Genomic DNA, 18,828 nt, shown 5'->3' with positions numbered 1-18,828 from the left:
TGTAGAAAAAATAGGGGTCCCTATTTAAAATAACAAAAGTTGATGGCACCTTCCGGTATTTGTGGAAGTGGCGCCATCTTGAAAATATTTTAGTTCAATTCATCATGTGCCATAACCCTTAAAGGACTTATCAGTTTAGTTTCATTTTCAAAGGTTCTCCATATCTTTCTAACTGACGCTCGTCAAGAATGACCCTGTATACATTTTGTATTCATGAGTTTGTTACTATCGACCAGATCGATTAGAGATTTCCCATGTTAAAGGAAATCAAGTGGAATCAGCTTTTCTGTGTGAAGGAGTACGTAAAAATGAGTTTTTATTCCCGCGGGAATTATAAGGTAAATTCAAATAGTTCCCGTTCGATTGAACTATAGCGCGTTCGCGCCTCCAGGTGCAGTATATGGGGTCTTATGGACTAATTGCTTCTCGTACTAGTTTGCGTCATTCTTCGATAATACTATCCTTGTTTCTAACCGCATTGATGTCAAATTGACATATGATTAAATTGTGTATCTGCAGTGATTACTATCGCAACAAAAACAATTTAAACAACCAAGTATTATTAATTAACAATAGAACTATTAAATGGGTCAATGAAGCCAAAAACTTAGGAATATTGATTGACCAGAATTTCAGCTTTCAACCATACATTAATAAGCTTTATAACATTTCATTTTTGAAACTGAAATCACTAAACTATTTAAGACCTATTCTACCTTCCAGCGTTAAGTTAACTTTGATTAAATGCCTATTTATTGTTATATTTATATACAGAGTGGCCCAACGAGAAGTATACAGAGGGCTTTTAGGGTATTAAATATATAAATTTCGAAAAATCCTCGAACACGTCAATTTTGTATTCGAGGGGGACAACTTTTGGAATACAAATCACGAACCCAAGTCTTCACCCCTCTACGTAGGGAGCTTAACCCCTAAAATTTTAAATGGAATCCTATGGCAAATGGCACATTATTTAAAAGCCAATTTAATCGTGATTACTAATCTGCTTTGCGTTTTAAATTCTATTGATTCGTTTCGGAGATATTCGCATTTGAAATGGTTTTTTCCCCTGATTTAAGTCCTTTAGATTACTTCTTGTGGGGATATTTAAAGAATAAAGTTTATGCTACTCCGCCCGGAACATTACAAGGGTTGCGAGCACGTATAACCATAGTGTAAGAATAGAATACACTATGGTATCGAGCGATTACCCCTGAAATCTTGCAACATGTACGGCAGCGTTTTGAAGCAAATCTTTATTATTGCATGGAAGCAGGCGGAAGGCAATTCGAGCATTTATTGAAATAAATGTTGTCTGTTTAAAGTTATTGGTTATTTTTTGCACAATTTAAACCTTTTTTAATACAAGGGGACTTAGATCGCATTTGTTTTGGTTTTTTTAGAAAAAACCATTTCAAATGCGAATATCTCCGAAACGAATCAATAGAATTTAAAAAGCAAAGCAGATTAGTAATCACAATTAAATTGGCTTTCAAATAATGTGCCATTTGCAATAGGATTCCATTTAAAATTTTAGGGGTGAAGACTTGGGTTCGTGATTTGTATTCCAAAAGTTGTCTCCCTCGAATATAAAATTGACGTGTTCGAGGATTTTTCGAAATTTCTAAATTTAATACTCTAAAACCCCTCTGTATACTTCTCGTTGGGCCACTCTGTATAAAGTTGTTTTTTATTGTCTTGTTATAGTATTGTTATCTATCTATATGCCTAATATCAACTCTTTGGTTAAGTTTCTTTGTTTATATTAGTCTGTACTAGTGTTCTTTTAGGAGGGGTGGAAGATCGCCATTTAGGCGAACCCTATCCTTTTATACATCAGCTGATGGTTTATAATAAACTTTATTATTATTATTAATTATTAAAACAAAACATAATCTCCTTGTGCTGTCATTGTCACGTTTGGCAAGCATGTACTGTACCTATGTCCATAAGCACTATACTGCATCTGGAGGTGCGAACGCGCTATAGTAGGTGCAACCCATTATATTACAATATTCGCTCAAGTGTACGGTTAAAAAAAAAGGGCGACCGTATACAGTAGACAAAAAACATGCTTCAGTTAACCGTACATATAAAACAAAGTTTGGAGCACGCTATGCGGCAATAAACAAAAATATCAAAATCTAATTCAAAATGTAGATAATAAATTGCGACGCAAAAATTCCTGTTTCCGGCATCTGCGCAGAACGTTCAAAGTCGACAACTTTTCCCGCCTGTTGCATACAGAGCGTTTTGTATTTGTTTTCTCATACTGGTCTCTTTCAGCTGTAAGGTGTGTTGCCTAACCGTGGAGGTATGTCACCACAGTCTCGGCGAATTTTAATACCCAATGAAACATTGCTACTGCCTTTTTGTTCCAGAAAATTCAATTTTGGACGGTAAAGTATTGATTGTTGCATGTAACTTGTATGTACAGAAATGTTACAAACATTTGTTTGCATAACGCAGATGAAAAAATAACACCAATAAAAAAAAAATGGTTTTTAATAAAATATGTGCAAGACACTATACAGAATTACACAATCTGCTCAACATCAAGCAGTAAGAATAAAATAACAGAAATGAAAATCAACAAATAACTTAAAATTTACAGGAGATATAATTGGAGTAGGTAGCTGTATAGAATACAATATAAACAGAATAAGATAAGCACTTTCAAATGTGTTGAAGTGGTGTTACGAGTATTAGTTCTAGGTGATGTCTCTATTATAATGAAATCCATAAAGCTATGGATGGTCATCAGTCATTTCGAGGAACTGCGCACTTACATCTCTCGTCGAATCCCCTTTACTATTGAATATAAACTTATAGTAACATCCATCGGCACATATAACTGCAAAAGTGCGATCAGAAGTGAACGTTGAAAATAAACTTTTACCTATTATGGAATTATTATCAGCTCCAAAAGCACATACGCACGGTGGACCATTCGGCACCGTAAATTTGCAAAATGACCATTTTGATGCAAAGTATTTCGGTAGGAACGTTGCGTTAGCAAGTGATGATTGCCTATTTAATTTCTGATCGTCCAGTGAGAATATGTGAACAGTACCATGATCAGAGGCCACACACAAGCACGATGACGTATGATTGAAACTAATGCAGTAAATCATCGCCTAAAAACAAATGTACAGGATGTTTCCCTCAAGCAGAAGCAGAAGGTACCTGGTGCGCACCTCTTCGCAATTCAGTCAATTTCTGCCCGGTGGTGGTTTCGAAAACTCGTATCAACGTACCTTTCTCACTGGCAGTACCTAGCCGCGTCCCTTGCAAATTCAACGATATGCAGCTCAGGGACGTCTCGTGCGCCGCTATATCTAAAGGAGATTTTTCGGTATTTGCCAGATCTACGACCTGCACGTGGCCGACCTTTCGACCGGGAAATGCCAGCAAAGAATTGTTACTGTTAGGGCATAGTACGCAGAGGCCTTTCGGATTTGCGCTTGTCTCAAAGACGTGCAGCTGCTGTGGATTTTGCGTGAACGTATACACTTTAATGACACCCTCTGCAAATTTTCATTAAGCTAATGGTACACCTCAAAATTAAATACCTAAAACGACGACTATTCGATCCCGTCGTAATCTAACGGCAAGAACTGGTGCGCTAAAATCTAATGATATTGGTGTGGTTTTCTTCAGGTCGTCCCAGACCATTACTCGGTTCGGTGGGAACAGTGGTTTCGTCCCTCCGCCGACCAACGCCAAATAATTACACCTGAACAACATTTCAACGTAACTAAGCCCGCCGTCGTCAAAATCCTGCCGCTCCTTCTCTTTTAAGGGGTCGCAATTGTACACACGAAAACCTCTGGTCGTCGCGCAGGCGAAACAACCTAATTCAATTTTGAATTAATTAACTACAGGGCGTAATCGTGGGAAACTACCTTGATCTTGATTAAATCCCGCATATAATAAACCATTACCGTATTGATTTGTCGGTCCCAAGTTCATTTTGTTGAGTATCCTTTGAGTAATTATTTATCGCAAATTACATTGCATGAAAAGTACAATTTAACTGCGTTAACGTTTTGGATTTATTCCAAACAGTATCAAATAAAAAAAACAACACTTAACCTAAAAATTTGATGTTTGAAGGATCGTTGAATGTGGATCTGTTATGGCAATGGCAAGTGATAAATTGTGGCTAGATTCCCGTAAGCACTGCACGAGGGCGCTAGAAATTTAGACCGTACATTCTGATGCAAAATTTAAAAACCTTATCACCTATTAGATCGTAGATCCAAGCTATATGCGTCTTGAAAATGACGATTTTGTATAAAACTGGAGACGGAAATCGTGAAATAAAGCAAATACAAGAAGCAAAGTGTAAACTAAAATAACGTAAAGCGTCAACTGTCAAAACGGAATAATTAATAATTATGACGCGGAATGTATCGCGTCGTTTTGCAGACTTTCTATTGGCCAGCCTGAATTATTTCAAAATTAGTTCGCATATTTTCCTGGGCTTTTCCTGAGCATGGTGGCACTGTATGTACCAACAACACCTAAAGCCCGTTTGTAATGATCACTTATTTAGTCAAATTTTTTTTCTTCATTAAAGATAATGCTATCCTAAAAATGTCATAAATGATGAAACTGTCTGTAACATTCCATAATATTGTCAATTTTTTAGTACCTGTAAAATGTTATATTAAATCTGGAGACTAAATATTTATCTTCTGTAAACTAAGGTCTCTATATCTACTGTCAACGTATTATAGTGAGCTTCAAAAATGAATATAAATTTAATTTTAATTTTACAAATTTCCTATAATCTGTCAAAAGTTACTAAAAAATTGAGGGAAAATAGGACAGGTTCTAAACATTACAAAAATAGGACAACTATCAGTTCCTAAAATAACTACCAAAAAATTGATCAAAGTTGATGTATGAAATGTTCAATTTTTTTGTTCCTAAAAAAATTATTTAAAAATTGACTAAATAAGGGATCGTTACGAACGGACTTAAAAGATAAAGTACTACCGGCCCCACGAGCGTTGTATTACGGGATTTGTGTTGTTGGATCTACACCTAAAACGTGACCCTCATAAAATGAATACTTTTGTTTATCTCTCGCGTGAGTAAGGGTAACGGAGGGACCCCAAGGATCTTTTTTTGGAATAATTTCGTAAAAGTTTTATTTTCACGTACGATGCTTTCGCTAATATTTATACATTATTGCTACCGTACATATTCATTTAATTAAAGATTTATTGTAATAAAGCATCTTGTGACTGGGGTGAACGAGATACTCCGCTCGGCTATAATTCCTCATACCTCAAGGGCTGAGCGTTGGAGGAGGGTACTCACAATTAAAGGGCGGTTGGGACGTATGGAAGAAATATTGGTATCCATTGGTTATGGCAAAACTTTAAGCGCGAATATCTGTGTCGGAAGAGAGTGCTCTCAAAGGGCGATGTGAGATGTGAGAACCTCAGTGTCAATATCTAAAAATTGGAGTGGCGTAGGAAGGTACCTGCAAATTTTAACATTTTTCCATTAAGGCCGCTTGACATGGAGCAATACAACGCGCAAGAACTTGCAGAAAGAAATTGCAAGGTCAAATCCTTGCATGCAATAAGAATTGCATGGCATTTGACATGGTGCAATTCTATTTCAATTGCCACATGTCTGCCAACAGAAGAAAAATATGAATTTGTCAACAAAGTTGCTAACCTCAAATAAAAATGAAATTTTGACTGATTGAAGAAACATGAAAATTACAAGAATAAATAAGATTAATAAAAACAAGTAATGAGTGCGTCTCTAAGCATCATAGTTGCCGCCGCTGTGTTTTACTAGGTTGGTGACACAAAACCAACTAGATTTATCCCTAGAATTGCGCGATTCATGCAAGAAAAATAGCACCGGTCCTATAAAAATTGCATGCAAGTCTCTTGCAGCAATTGATCAGCTGGCTTTGAACTGCGCATGCCTTTCGCAATTTTTCTTGCAACTTGCATGCAATTGCAATTTTTATTGCTCCATGTCAAGCGGGCTTTAGGGTTGGCCTCATAAGCCGGATTATCAGGCGCTACGAGGCGTCAGGAGTTACATACTTAGTACATTTTATAACTTGAGAAATGAAGTATGTACATGTACCAGTAGTGACAGATAATCTGATCGCTGTCATTCCTTATCGCCGGTGATTAATCCTTGATCGACTTAATGGTGCCTTGATATCGCTCCAGAAAATTTGCCACAATAGAATAAGAAAAAACATGTAGTTTATTTTGTTTACCAAAAATAAAACTTATTACCTTCTGAATTACGTTTGGAGTTGTAAAATTTGCAATAAATTTCAAAGGAAAGACCAAAATTATCACAGCTGTCACACTAATTCTAATACTAACCAAACATAAAATATTTTAGAGTGACTATAATACCGAAAAAAATGAATCAAAAACTGAGGGCTGAAGAGTGTGTGGGGAAAGCTATTATATTTCTATTCACAGGGGGATAGTTTTTAATAACAATTTTATTTATTTACGTTGGGACCCCTAAAATCAGAAGAAAACTGGAACCGAAACCGAAAATTACTGAAGCTACAGTACCGGAACCCTTAAAAAATAATTCTAAGTATTGCGGAACTGGAACCTATATTTTCGGCCAGCAGTCAAACTGCGGCAGCCAATCCCACACACGAATATGCGCGTCTAATCCCTTCCCACCAGTCGATGTTGGGTATCGTTGTCAACCACAAAGCTTGTATAAACATTGTGAATAAGTATGAAGAATGCCGCACGACACATGAGTATGCATTATTTAAAACTTGGCCACGTGGTTGTGTTGTCATTAAAACATAACCTTAAGTAATTATTTTGTAAATTGTATATTTTCAGCAAGTATTTTAACCGTTTGTGAATAGGTAGTTTTACGTACACAGCTATAAGGGCACCAGTGGCATGCACAATCCGATGAAAGTTAAGAATGTACTAAGCTTTCCCATTCCCAGACATGAATTTTCCCTATGATATAGGTGAAAGGGTCGTTGTGGAATTAAAGAACTCGTGTTTAGTCGAAGGCGATTATTCAACCAGTACGGATACCAGAGTGGAGTTGATAAATGTTGATGACTGGGCATACAGAAACCTCTTTAAGGGACCACTTTCATTCTACTTCTCGGAGATAGCATCTATAAAGGTGTTACATCCCGATTGGTCAGAAAATAACGAGCATAAACAATGTAAACGCACAGATTTGATTAATTTGCCTCTATCGGAATTTGTACGGCTAAGGGATATGAGTCGGGAGTACGTTTACCTGCCAGTAGTCGATCAAAAATATGTAAAAGCCATTGAATACATTCGCGGTTGTGAATGTATAGGTATAGCGGCTTTTGGATTTAACTTGTTCGATATGAAAGCGCTAGCGTTATTAGTGCTAACGTCTTGGGATCGGGTTTTTATTTTTGACTTACTGTCATATCGTCGTGTGCATTTTCCACCTGATTTAAAGGAAATATTGGAATCAGAATTTATAAAAAAAGTGGGACACGGTTTGCTAGAGCCCATAGAATTCTTTTGGCACTACTATAAAGTTGCCATAAAAAATATTTTTGATACGCAGGTAAATTTTTCCACTTAATTTAATTCTGTATGCTAATGTAATGTACAGCTTGCAGATTTAAAGTTGCAAAAGCACGAGAAAGACAGTGCTGTGATGTTACGCTCGTTGCCGAACTGTTTAAATTTGTATTTCAATTTCCCTGCATCCATTTTGAGTAACGTAGAGGTGAGAGCTATTTCATTTAAATGCTAGCTGCTTTAAAATCAGTTCTAGAACATCGAATTGAAACAGTTGCAAGAACGCCCATTGCAAGAATCTACAAAAGTGTACGTCTCTATGCTGGCAGCATATCTGATAGTCCTATATAACAAACAAGAAAAGCTGCTCCTAGCACAATATTACGAGCTTGTTGAGGAACAAACCAAATTGATCAAGGAGTGAAAGATTTGTATTTTAATTGTAATTTACTACGGTTGACTGAGAGGTAAATTGAGATTGTAGACTGAATTTGTATAAATTAAGTAATCATATTTTATAATTGTGTTTTTAATTAATATGCTGAATACAAATATTTTTTAAGAGTAGTGCCTAATTTTTTAAACTTTAAAACTGCCCTGAAAATTACCAGAATGTATGAATGAATGAAATGCAACGGGACACTCTTTCCTGTATGGCCCAGCAAGTATGCTTTGTATAAGTAAAATTGGCAAGAATTATTCAAATACTACTATCTTTGTTCTACTGTTGTATCTACCTTTATTCAAAGAGTAACTATAATAATAAGAGAACAAAAAACATCTCTTTAAATAAGAAAGGTAACATTTGCGCACATTAATCGTCGAGATTTGTCTTGACCCAAAAATGACGCGATTGAAATTCACTGCAGTAAGACCTCTGGTGGCAGCACGTTGTAATTAATACAGGTGGGAGAAAACCGTTATTTTGTTTATTTACAATGTCCAAAAGTAATCAATAACAATTGTAATGTACCAATTCCAGTATTAAAACACCGTGGTCGCTTACTTGTCGAGTACTTTATTTAAAAGGTAAAACGATTGGTAAAACGTGGCTCTTGCTTTACAAGTCTCACATGTTTCCTGGAACATCGCCTAATGGCTGTGTCTCCGGCATTCTATACGGGGATCAATTGTTGTATACACTACAACAATAACCCATACTAAATAACGCAAAATAACTTTGTTTGGCAGGTAACTTGCACCTCGAGTTTGAGGTTTCTGATACATCACAGTGCTGAATATTGTAGCGTTGAGTGAAGGAATCGAAATATAGGCGTAATGCTAGAAATCGGCGCGAACGTAGGATCTGAGATTTACACAGCGCTTATGGAATCTCCACAGAGTTGTATATAAGTAAATAGAGAGACAGTCTTATAGCGAAAAATTGACTCCAATTGAACCTTGCGCAGGCCGTTGGTGAGTGTGCGCAGTAAACGACAACAGAACCGGCTTCAAATTAAATGATCCTTAAAGCAGGTTCGGCTTGAGAATAATATGGTTTTTCATTGCAACAAAAATTGAAAAGAAATTCAATGTGTGGTGAATGATATTTTTAACACTGTCTTGAATAAATAAGAAACATTACAGTCGTTAAGAACTTTTAATACAGTAGACTACAATACAAAGCTGGTAAGGGGCTTACAACATCAGAATCGAGAAAAGATTTTTGAGATTCTGGTATAAAGGAAATCGTATATTTGTCGTGCGATCGAGTTTAAAGATCTATTTATGCACTCAGTGAGTATAAAAATAGCAATGAAAGAATAAAATAAGTTGAAATTTTATTTTGGTGCGGGACAAAATTTCAGGTGTGCAATGCCGAAAACACAGTTTGAATACGGGTAGCCACAAAGTCGACAAACTTCAAATGCCAATAACTCAAATATCTCAAAAATGGAGCATCGGCAGAGGGTATGTACAGTGGCACCACGCTCAGAAGGTTCCTGACAGGGCGTGTCCGAGGACGTTGGAAATTTAGACTGTACATTCTCATGCAAAATTTGACTCTACTAAATATAAATAAGTGGGCCACGCGATATGAGTTGCATTACTTCAAGGGGAAACAGTCAAATTAATAATTTTATTTCTACAAAACGTAAACACATTTAAGATTGTTAGATGTTCATGTTCAACACAATTTACAATTCTGATGCACTTCTGCTGTGTAAATATGGACAGTTATTGAAACAATCACATTGAAATTAATAACACTCACATTGACTAAATTAACACACAACTTTTAACTTTTTTCATTCATTATCGTCACTTGACCACTAATCATCATCGGAACTGCCGGTGTTCACAATAAATTGTACATTGTCAATAAATTCATTTCTCGTAGGAATGATATTTGCTTCTAACCAAGAACGTATCACTTCCTTACGATTATTCATTGTTGGTGGCTTATTTATTTGAACACTAATAAGGTACGTGAGTTTGCTGGTAAATTTGGTATAAGCTGCTTCTCTAACCACTGCATAAAGTTGGTATGATTCATATCATCGTAATAATCCCCCGATTTACTGTGCGACATCCTCTACAAAACCAGAACGACTACCAGCATACTACGATGTACCTCTGACCAGCCCTATTATAAACTTCCGATACTTCATCTGATTGTTAGCAATTACTCACTCCGTACGATGGGTGAATATAGGTTTCGTCCAAGTATATAACGGGTTTCTTGTCACATTCAGGTTGTTCATTTTCTTTTAATCTTCTTAAATAACGAGATGCCATACTCGAGGCCATACTACAATGTCACTTCTTTCCATTACCAACCTACGTTTGTCCCGACACTTCTTGTATCGAAAACCAATTTCAACAATTGCTTGCGAAGAGTTTTCCTTCCACCCATATATTTGATCTTTTCTTGCACTTTTCCAGGAGCATTTTAAAATATCCTTTATTTATGTACAGATCGTCGCCTACTAAACATTGAAATGGCGGTAAAGAGTATAATGTAATGGGCATGCTTAAATGCTTAAATTAATACTCCAAACCGTCTGTTTACAAATGAATCTGAAGCATCTGAAAAGTTATTGCTGTTTTGTTTTGTGATTATGTAACTGAATGCACCCAAAAATCGTGCTGATTCCCTTTCACGCACCCAACGGCTCCGCCATTAAAAGTCGGCCACTGTAGTTGGAGTTATTTTTCCACGCGCAGGTCGTATGTACTGCCTCTCTATTTACTTATATACAACTCTGTGGGAATCTCAAACCCCGACGGTAAGTTTCTAGTCGGCGTTCCAGTACATTAGATAGAGAAAGGAAATGCTTAGTAAGAAATAAAAAGGCACTATAGCTAGGATCTTCTTTATGGAGGTTGCGTCTCGACCTAATTCCTTCACTCACTGTAGTGTTTACGGCTGTAAAAGTCTAATACTCTTGCAAAACATTCTTTTGCAATCAATGTAGGTATAATTACATCTTAAAAAACAAGCATGGTTTAAAAGATCACATTTCATCAGGGTATTTTTAACATGTACAGATGAGACCGACTGTTGATAGGGCGACATGAAATGAAAAGGACTAACACAAGTTTCATGAAAAAGGTAATGGTGCAACGTAGCAGAAATTATGTAATAATATTTTTTCGTAAGTCTTTAATTTACATATTGATACAACGCTGACCTGTACCTGCCCTCGTACAAAAATAAACTTATAATTCCTGATCATATGGGCCATTGAAAATAAAAAAACCCAATTACATTAATTTTTTCTTGTAATAGCGTTCTACAAACCCTAAACCAAACGCAGATAAAACTCCCACGGCAAAAAATAAGGAATAGGGTATGAACTTTAGCGAAAATGGAAAACGGATCTTCATCAGCGTTACTAAAAGCTTACACTTGGATTCTGAATATGGCGGGTATCGGACGGAAGACATTTTTTCTCCGAAGGAACTGAAATTTTTTACTAGTATCGCTTCCTTATGCACAAACGAGTCAAAACCGTATTTTCCACGGTACGACCCCATGCCACTACTTCCAACGCCACCAAACGGCACGTTTGGGACGCCGGCGTGCATCACTGTGTCATTGACGCTCACACCCCCACTGGATGTGTTCTTAAGTACTAGGTCTACGACCTTCTTGTTCTTGGAGAACACATACAAAGCAAGTGGTTTGTCGTTTTGGTTTATGTACTTGATGGCGTCCTTCACATCGTCGACGTACATTATCGGCAGAATGGGCCCAAAAATTTCCTCTTGCATTATGGGATCAGTCGCTCCTTAACACCATCTAAGACGGTAAGTTGTATAAACCTCTCCGCCTCGTCAGTTTTGCCTCCAACGACCACTTTACCACTTTCTAGTAACCTGCACAGCCGTTTAAAGTGTTTGACGTTAATAATCCTTGCGAAATCCTCGGACTTTTGCGGATCTCTTCCGTACCACTTTCGGAGAATACTCTCGGCACTGCTAATAAACTTGCGCCCCACTTCCCTCGTGCACAGCAAGTAATCGGGCGCTATGCAGGTCTGTCCGGAATTAATCCACTTGCCCCACAAAATGCGATGCGCCGCTATTTCAAGATCGGCACTCTCATGCAAAATACAAGGACTCTTTCCTCCCAACTCCAAAGTGGTCGGCGTGATGTGTTCGTTTGCTGCAGCATGGACCAGTTTGCCAATCCTCGACGAGCCCGTAAAGAAGATATAGTCGAACCTTTGCTTAAGTAGCTCTTGTGTGTCTTCGGGACCTCCCCTGAACACTTGGTAGCAGTCATTATCGAGATACTTTGGCACGAGCTCAGCTATTACCTTTTCGGTTTCCGGTGCCAGTTCCGAAGGTTTGAGGACAACACAATTACCGGCGGCGATCGCATCAACCAGCGGACCTAAAGTGACCTGTAAAGGATAATTCCACGCGCCTATAACAAGCACCACCCCATACGGATCGTTGTAAATTAGCACCTCGTCCGACATATTCATGAAATACTTAGGCGGTCGTTCCGGACCAATCCACTTCCGCAATTCCGCGAGAGTGTTGCGAATGTTACTGGTGTTAAATGCTATTTCCATTGCGATGGACTCTTGCTTGTGTTTGGCCAAGTCTGCTTTAAGGACTTCTGCTAGTCGAGGTGCGTTTTCTTCGTAGAGACGTAAAAGGTTTTTGAGTTGTTGTTCGCGAAATTCCACTGGTTTTGTACGTCCCGTGTTGAATGCACCTCTTGCTCTTGTTACAACTTCTTCAGCGGATAGAGACATCTTTACTCCTAAAAAATGAAAGATTAATGTTTGTGGTTCTCACGCAGTCACCAAATGCGATTTGAAAGCTTACGCCCTTTCATTTGACAGTAATTTTGAACAACAATTGTGTACATTTTTTGTCTCGAAAATGTAACCACTTAATTAATAGATTCTTTGATTACTCTTGGTAGAACACCCGATTCTTTCCCACATTGATATAGTCAATAATTTACCAGAACCCCCAATAAAGCTGTCAAATGTAATGCGGACTTGGGGAACTGAAACCATCCGTATTTACGACGGCGTGCCGATATTAATTGACATTTTGACTACGAATTCCTAGAGTGATTTTGGCCAGTGTTTCGTTCAGTGTACTCGTTTATTGGATTCATCCACTTTACTTAAACTATCTCTGCGTCCATTTATATTGTATCTGTGCAATTAGGTCCTTTGTTCATAATAAAAGGGTACAGGAATACTTTTCCTTAGAAATGTTATGCATATTACGTATATGAATACGAACGCTATTATCTAGTACTAATTACTGAAGGTACCTTCTTGTCTTAAGTATTAGAGTATATTGATTATTAACTTAGGGATGTTGAACTCTATGTCTGCTGAATGGAAATATGTGTGTGCAGTTGCTGGCCCTATTGTAATTAATTGGGACAGGATGGTCACCCGACCAACGTTGGAAGGTCGCCTACTTCGCAGGTGATACCGCGCACCAGGTCAGTATTGGTGCCTGGAGTCTGTTGTCTTGTCTGGCGTTATGTTTATCTCTCTCAGGGGTTACGGCGTACCTGGGATCCATAGTAACCTTCTGTTTGTCCCGACTGGGTGTCTATACACTTTGGAAGGCCTCCCATTATTTCACCTAAAGTTACGTTTCACAAACAAGGGCTCCGACCAATTTGAGGGTGTTTGCGGGCCCTCTGATCAGTACATCCATACCTCAGGATGCGTTGATACCACAGATCGGTGTAAGTACTCTGTCTCTTGGTCACTTGGGCCTACCGCGTTGGAAGACTCGGGCGGATCCCTCGCCTAAAGGCGTCTTTCATGGGAGTTACGTTTTCAGTGTGAGGGCTCCCTGGACAAAGTGGCCCCGGAAGACTCTTGCAGATCCTCCATTAGTTCTACACATGAGGGTAAGAATTGTACAGACATTCATTGGCTACAAGAAAAGTCGCCCCCGGATTATCGCCTCCAAGGAGAAGTCGCTACCAGAAAATGCTCCCTATTACAATTTATTTATTTATTGTTCCTCTCTTGTTCTGGGCCCTCAACAGCCTTTCGCCCAATTACAAAGTGATCCTCATAATGCTTTTTAGAGGTGCCCCTGCAGACGGTCTTAAGTTGCTCCATACCACTCCAGTATTTACCTTATTAATTAGGAAAATTGCAGGAAAAACTAATTCGGAGTAGTCGACAGAATGCTCGAAACTGATCTAAGGAAATTCCCATCTCTGCCACAGATGAAAAATTCTTACCTCAGCACAGGTTCGAACACTCGACCTCTCGACTATGTAGTCCCACGCTTCCCACCCATCCCGATTAATCATGTCTAAAAAAAACATTCCGAGATGTGTTCCGGAGTAGAAAAAGAACCAAACGGGCAGGGGACAAAAGTCCCACTCATCCCGATTAATCATGTCTAAAAAAAATATTCCAGATGTGTTCCGGAAACAAAAAAAAACAAAAAAAAACAAAAGAGCAGGGGACAAACGTCCCACCCATCCCAATTAATCCTGTCTAAAAAAAATATTCCAGATGTGTTCCGGAATAAAAAAAAAGAACATGGAACAAAGATCCTACTCATCCCATTAAAAAAAATTATAAAATAAAATTAATATCAAATTTAACAAAAAAAAAGGGTGTACTGTTTCGCCATTTCAAACTTACCTCAGCAATCGGCGCACCGATGACAAGATGGCCGTGTAAGCGGAACTTTGTTAAATATGAAAACATCACGTTTTATTACAGTAATTCAGTAATGTTTATTGTTCAACAGACTCTTAGGCCCGGTTGTATAATGTCAGTTTAAACTTCAGTTTATAGTTGAATTGTGGGTTAAAGGATTTGATTGGCTAATATTTCACAAGCTGGCCAATCGTATTTCTCAAATCTGTCGGTTAAACCAAACTGAAGTTTAACCCGACATTGTACAACCGGGCCTTAGTAATCCATAAATGAACAACTATAAAAGTAAATATAGATACAGCTTGCTAAGGCAGTTTTATTACAGCAGGGGGCGCGCGAAGGAGTGCGCCCCACATATAGGGGACTTCGTAGGCGACATCCAAGAAAGACGGTCGATAAATAGAGCACTGTATCGAGTCATTGTTGCTGTTCAATAAACGCCTATTGTAAATTGTTATATAGTGTTTAATTTAGGGGTGTAATACCCCTCATCCCTTATACCGTTAATAAGTTAATTTTTACAAGTATAACCAAGAGATGGTATATCGTAATGTGTCTGAGATTTTGTTAGGAATGCGCCTAAACCCAATAGTCTGTTGGCCAAGACGTGAAATTGATTCATTTTATATGTGAGCGACTTCCGTGATAGGGCTCTGTCAATGTTGAACGAAAAGTGAACGTTTCCTCGTCGTGGGCGAAACGAAACGTTAACGTTCAACATTATGTAATGGACGGTCGCTTTGACGTTTCAAAAATTTGGTTTTGACTTTGTATTTTAAACATAGGGAAATTTACACAAATACCGCTTCATAGCGAACATGAACAAAAGTGTGTCTGGCGATAACAATCGACAACAAAAACCTATTGGGGAAAGCGAGCGCGGTTGCCACGACCTATTTCAACCTAAGAGTTTCATTCCGTTCCGTTTAAAGGGAACACGTAACAAAAATGCAGGTTCACTAGTCGTGTAAAAAGGTCAATGTCGTTGCGTTGAGAAAATAGCTCCCGTTTCATAACTTCTAACGGCAAATAGCCAGAGAGTGGTGTTTGCTGAACTTTGTCAAGAAAAGTTAAAATATTATAGGGATAAGGGGCATCCTGTCCCCACTGAGGATGCAACCGGAAACAGTTGCGAAGATATCAAAGAGTGCGGTTTGGACGCAGGCAATGGCAAAGAAAAAAGAAAGTTGGACTTGCTTTGGTTTTTTGCGTTCTCCATAATAAAAAACCACCAACCTCTGGCGGAAGTGCTCATGAAGTTCTGTCTGCACAACATCGCATTGACAAGTGATCTCAATGAGATGCTTCAACAGGTCCGTTTACGGGAGGAATATAGAGGGATGGAACGAAATAAGAAACCATCAAAATATCAAATGTATGTGTTGTTTTTCGGTTCAGGGTCATCGCCATATATTTCCGAAAAATCTCAACGCGGAAACTTACAAAGAAAGGTTCCCGATTGCTGGTAAAGCAATCCAAGAGCAAATGTATGTAGATGACTACCTTGATGGAGCAGAGTCCCTAATAAAGAAGCCACCAAGGTACAACAAGATATGTGCAGAAGTATATAGAACATCTCTTTAGTTAAAAGGAATTCCTCATCAACAGAAGTTTTACAAGCAATACCTGAAAATGTACTTGAAGTGAACGATAAAGATATTGTCAACAAGAGTGAAATTCCATCCAAAAGACATTAGGAATGGGCGTTTACAGTATAGTTGAATTCCGCAGTTCTAATTTAATAAGCGTGTACCTGAAACCATAAAACATTTTTTTGGACAGCAAAAGTTTATTTAAAAATAGAGGCTGATTAGCAAAAAAATAATGAACATGTGCGGTTTTAAAGGTTTATTCAAAACGATATGATTGTGGCGGGCTCTGTGACGTAATAAGCCCGACCAATCAGCTCCTAGAACCATTCAGATGACATAACGACTTGGCAATATTGCAGGGGAATGGCATTTATAACTTGCGTCATCTGTCACAGGCACTTGTCAATTTCGTGCTAGATGCAGTTAAACATCCCTCTGAAAACGTCAAATGTGACAAACGTCAGACCCTCGCGTAAGGTTGCCAGCTCACTTCTACGTGATTGGTTGTAGGTTTGTGACGTATTTAGTCTGAAGCGTTTCAAATTCGGACTAAAAACACAGCTTTTCAATAATTTATTTTGGGTTTATTTTACTCGCAAATAAAAATTGAGGACACACGGGTCTTTTTATTTTTAATGTACTTTGTGGATCAGAAATAAAAAATGAAGGCGGGATGACCCCGTATGGGATTCAACGGGATTCCAAAGGAAGTTATGGAAGAAATACGAAGACCATAATCAGAAGGAAAATAACAAGCTTTGTCATAAGTGCCTTCGATCCCCTTGGTTTTTTTGCATCCATCAATATGAAAAGATTATCAGTCCTACCAGTTAGTTTGCAGGTCCCAGACGATGATAGATTGGGACGACGAAGTACAGGAAGCAGTTATGCCATATTGGAAGATGCGGATCCATATCTCTCCGCAAATGACAGAGCTTTCACTTTTTCGAAGACAACAAAGCCCATACTGAGGATGTCACTTTCGAGTGTTATGTTAATGTGGTGGAGATATTTTTTACTCAAGAACTCGATGAGTCCACGTTATGGTTCCAACGGGATGGAGCAACTGCCCATCATGCTGCAAAAGTATCAATAATGCAGCCGTACGACAGTTGTTTCAAAATCGTATCATTTCTAAAAACTGTGCTGTTCAGTGGTCTGCAAGATCACCGGATCTTTTCGTTTGTGACCTCTTCTTATGGGGATTTTTGAAAAGTAAAGCGTTTGGGCATCGTCCACGCACCATTCCTGAATTGAAAGAAAGGATTCGAGAAGAGATCGACGCGATTGATGTTGAAATGTTGCAAAAAGTTATGTAAAACCCTTCTGTTATATATATCGTAAAACCTACAGTACACGCAGAGGTGGTGCCCATCTTTTGGATTATTATATTCAAGAAATGATATTTTCTTACAAAATGTTAAATGGCATACAATACAGGGTGTCAATTTTAAAACCTGCAGTCGGCCATATTTTCCAAACTAAAGAAGATCTTGAAAATCGCGCAAAACCGTTTCGGTGGTATCGAGGGGGAACCAGAATGACGTTATGAGTGACAACCCCCCCCCCCCTCCACTCCTAACATCTAAAAATCCTAAATGGCAACCCCATACTTGTGACACATCGTTGGAAAGCTACTGAAAAATGCTTTCCAGTTGTACCAATAAAGTCAATATTCATTAAGACAATTTAACAAAAATTTAATAATTAACAAAAAAAAACTAAATTTTGACATTGAGGGATGTATGGCAAATTGATCAAGAACTTCCTGGCGCTTTGTATAAAAATTGAAATTTTATATTAAAATACGATTTCGGGTAAAATTTAATACAAAACTCGTCAGTAAAATGACATTAACTGACTCGGAAATTAAAGTACTCGGCCCCAAAGGGGCCTCGCAATTCAATATTTCCTCGCCAGTAGTGTATCATTTTGCGGATTTTATGTAAATAACTATTACTGCCCTTTCAAAACCTCCCACTCCCGCGCGCCACCTTGTACTTACCTACCCTAATATAAAAACACTCGACAACAATCAACTGTCACGCACCTACGATTGGAGCCAAATATGTTACGAGAAGTGGCAATTAACGCTATATACATATTCTTTTATTGTCTATATTACCATAAGTACTAATTAACTTTACACGGATTTGTGCTTAGTAACAACCGTACCCCATTTAAGTACCTAGTTGTTAAGAAAATTGTCTGTCGCCAAGGCTAAGCCAAGTGGCGTGTTTCAATATTCTCCTTGTATTCAATGCTATGAATTTAATATCCACGCTATATAGTACGGTGTAATTAGTCGAAAAAACGGCTTAACCTCAACATCCAAAGTAAAAGTTTCCCATTAACTGCAAATTATTCTATACAGTCCACATATTGTTTGGTAAAAAGTTACGCCATTTTAAGCGTCGGGTTTGAAGGGAGGGGGGAGGAAAGTTGGTAAATTAGTAGTTTTTGGAGTTTTTCTTAAATATTTAGAAAACTATGGGGTTTGGCGAGAAAAGTACAATATCAAAAAATAATCATAATAATTATGAACAAAAATAGTCTTCTGTATAATCTTGC

At 38.1% G+C, this 18,828-nt stretch overlaps 2 protein-coding genes and 1 pseudogene across 2 annotated transcripts; 1 reads left to right on the top strand and 2 right to left on the bottom strand.

The window, feature by feature from the left end:
* Window positions 1-2,731: 2,731 nt before the first annotated feature.
* Window positions 2,732-4,135, bottom strand: LOC116178277 (WD repeat domain phosphoinositide-interacting protein 3). The gene is made up of 5 exons (XM_031497735.1): window positions 3,906-4,135; window positions 3,573-3,854; window positions 3,187-3,527; window positions 2,900-3,137; window positions 2,732-2,854 (listed from the first exon to the last, which is right to left on the bottom strand). Exons 1-5 carry the CDS (start codon window positions 3,970-3,972, stop codon window positions 2,748-2,750), a joined length of 1,035 nt encoding a protein of 344 aa, XP_031353595.1. The 5' UTR covers window positions 3,973-4,135; the 3' UTR covers window positions 2,732-2,747.
* Window positions 4,136-6,791: 2,656 nt separating this feature from the next.
* LOC116178461 lies at window positions 6,792-8,111 on the top strand. The gene is made up of 3 exons (XM_031497952.1): window positions 6,792-7,590; window positions 7,639-7,755; window positions 7,804-8,111. Exons 1-3 carry the CDS (start codon window positions 6,979-6,981, stop codon window positions 7,969-7,971), a joined length of 897 nt encoding a protein of 298 aa, XP_031353812.1. The 5' UTR covers window positions 6,792-6,978; the 3' UTR covers window positions 7,972-8,111.
* Window positions 8,112-11,187: 3,076 nt separating this feature from the next.
* Window positions 11,188-18,338, bottom strand: LOC116178747 (annotated as a pseudogene).
* Between the last annotated feature and the right edge of the window lie 490 nt (window positions 18,339-18,828).

The sequence above is a fragment of the Photinus pyralis genome, unplaced genomic scaffold (assembly GCF_008802855.1).
Source record: "Photinus pyralis isolate 1611_PpyrPB1 unplaced genomic scaffold, Ppyr1.3 Ppyr1.4_LG8, whole genome shotgun sequence".
NCBI classification, from domain to species: domain Eukaryota; kingdom Metazoa; phylum Arthropoda; class Insecta; order Coleoptera; family Lampyridae; genus Photinus; species Photinus pyralis.
The sequence above is the reverse complement of the archived record's forward strand: the minus strand, read 5'-3'. Positions and strand labels throughout refer to the sequence as shown.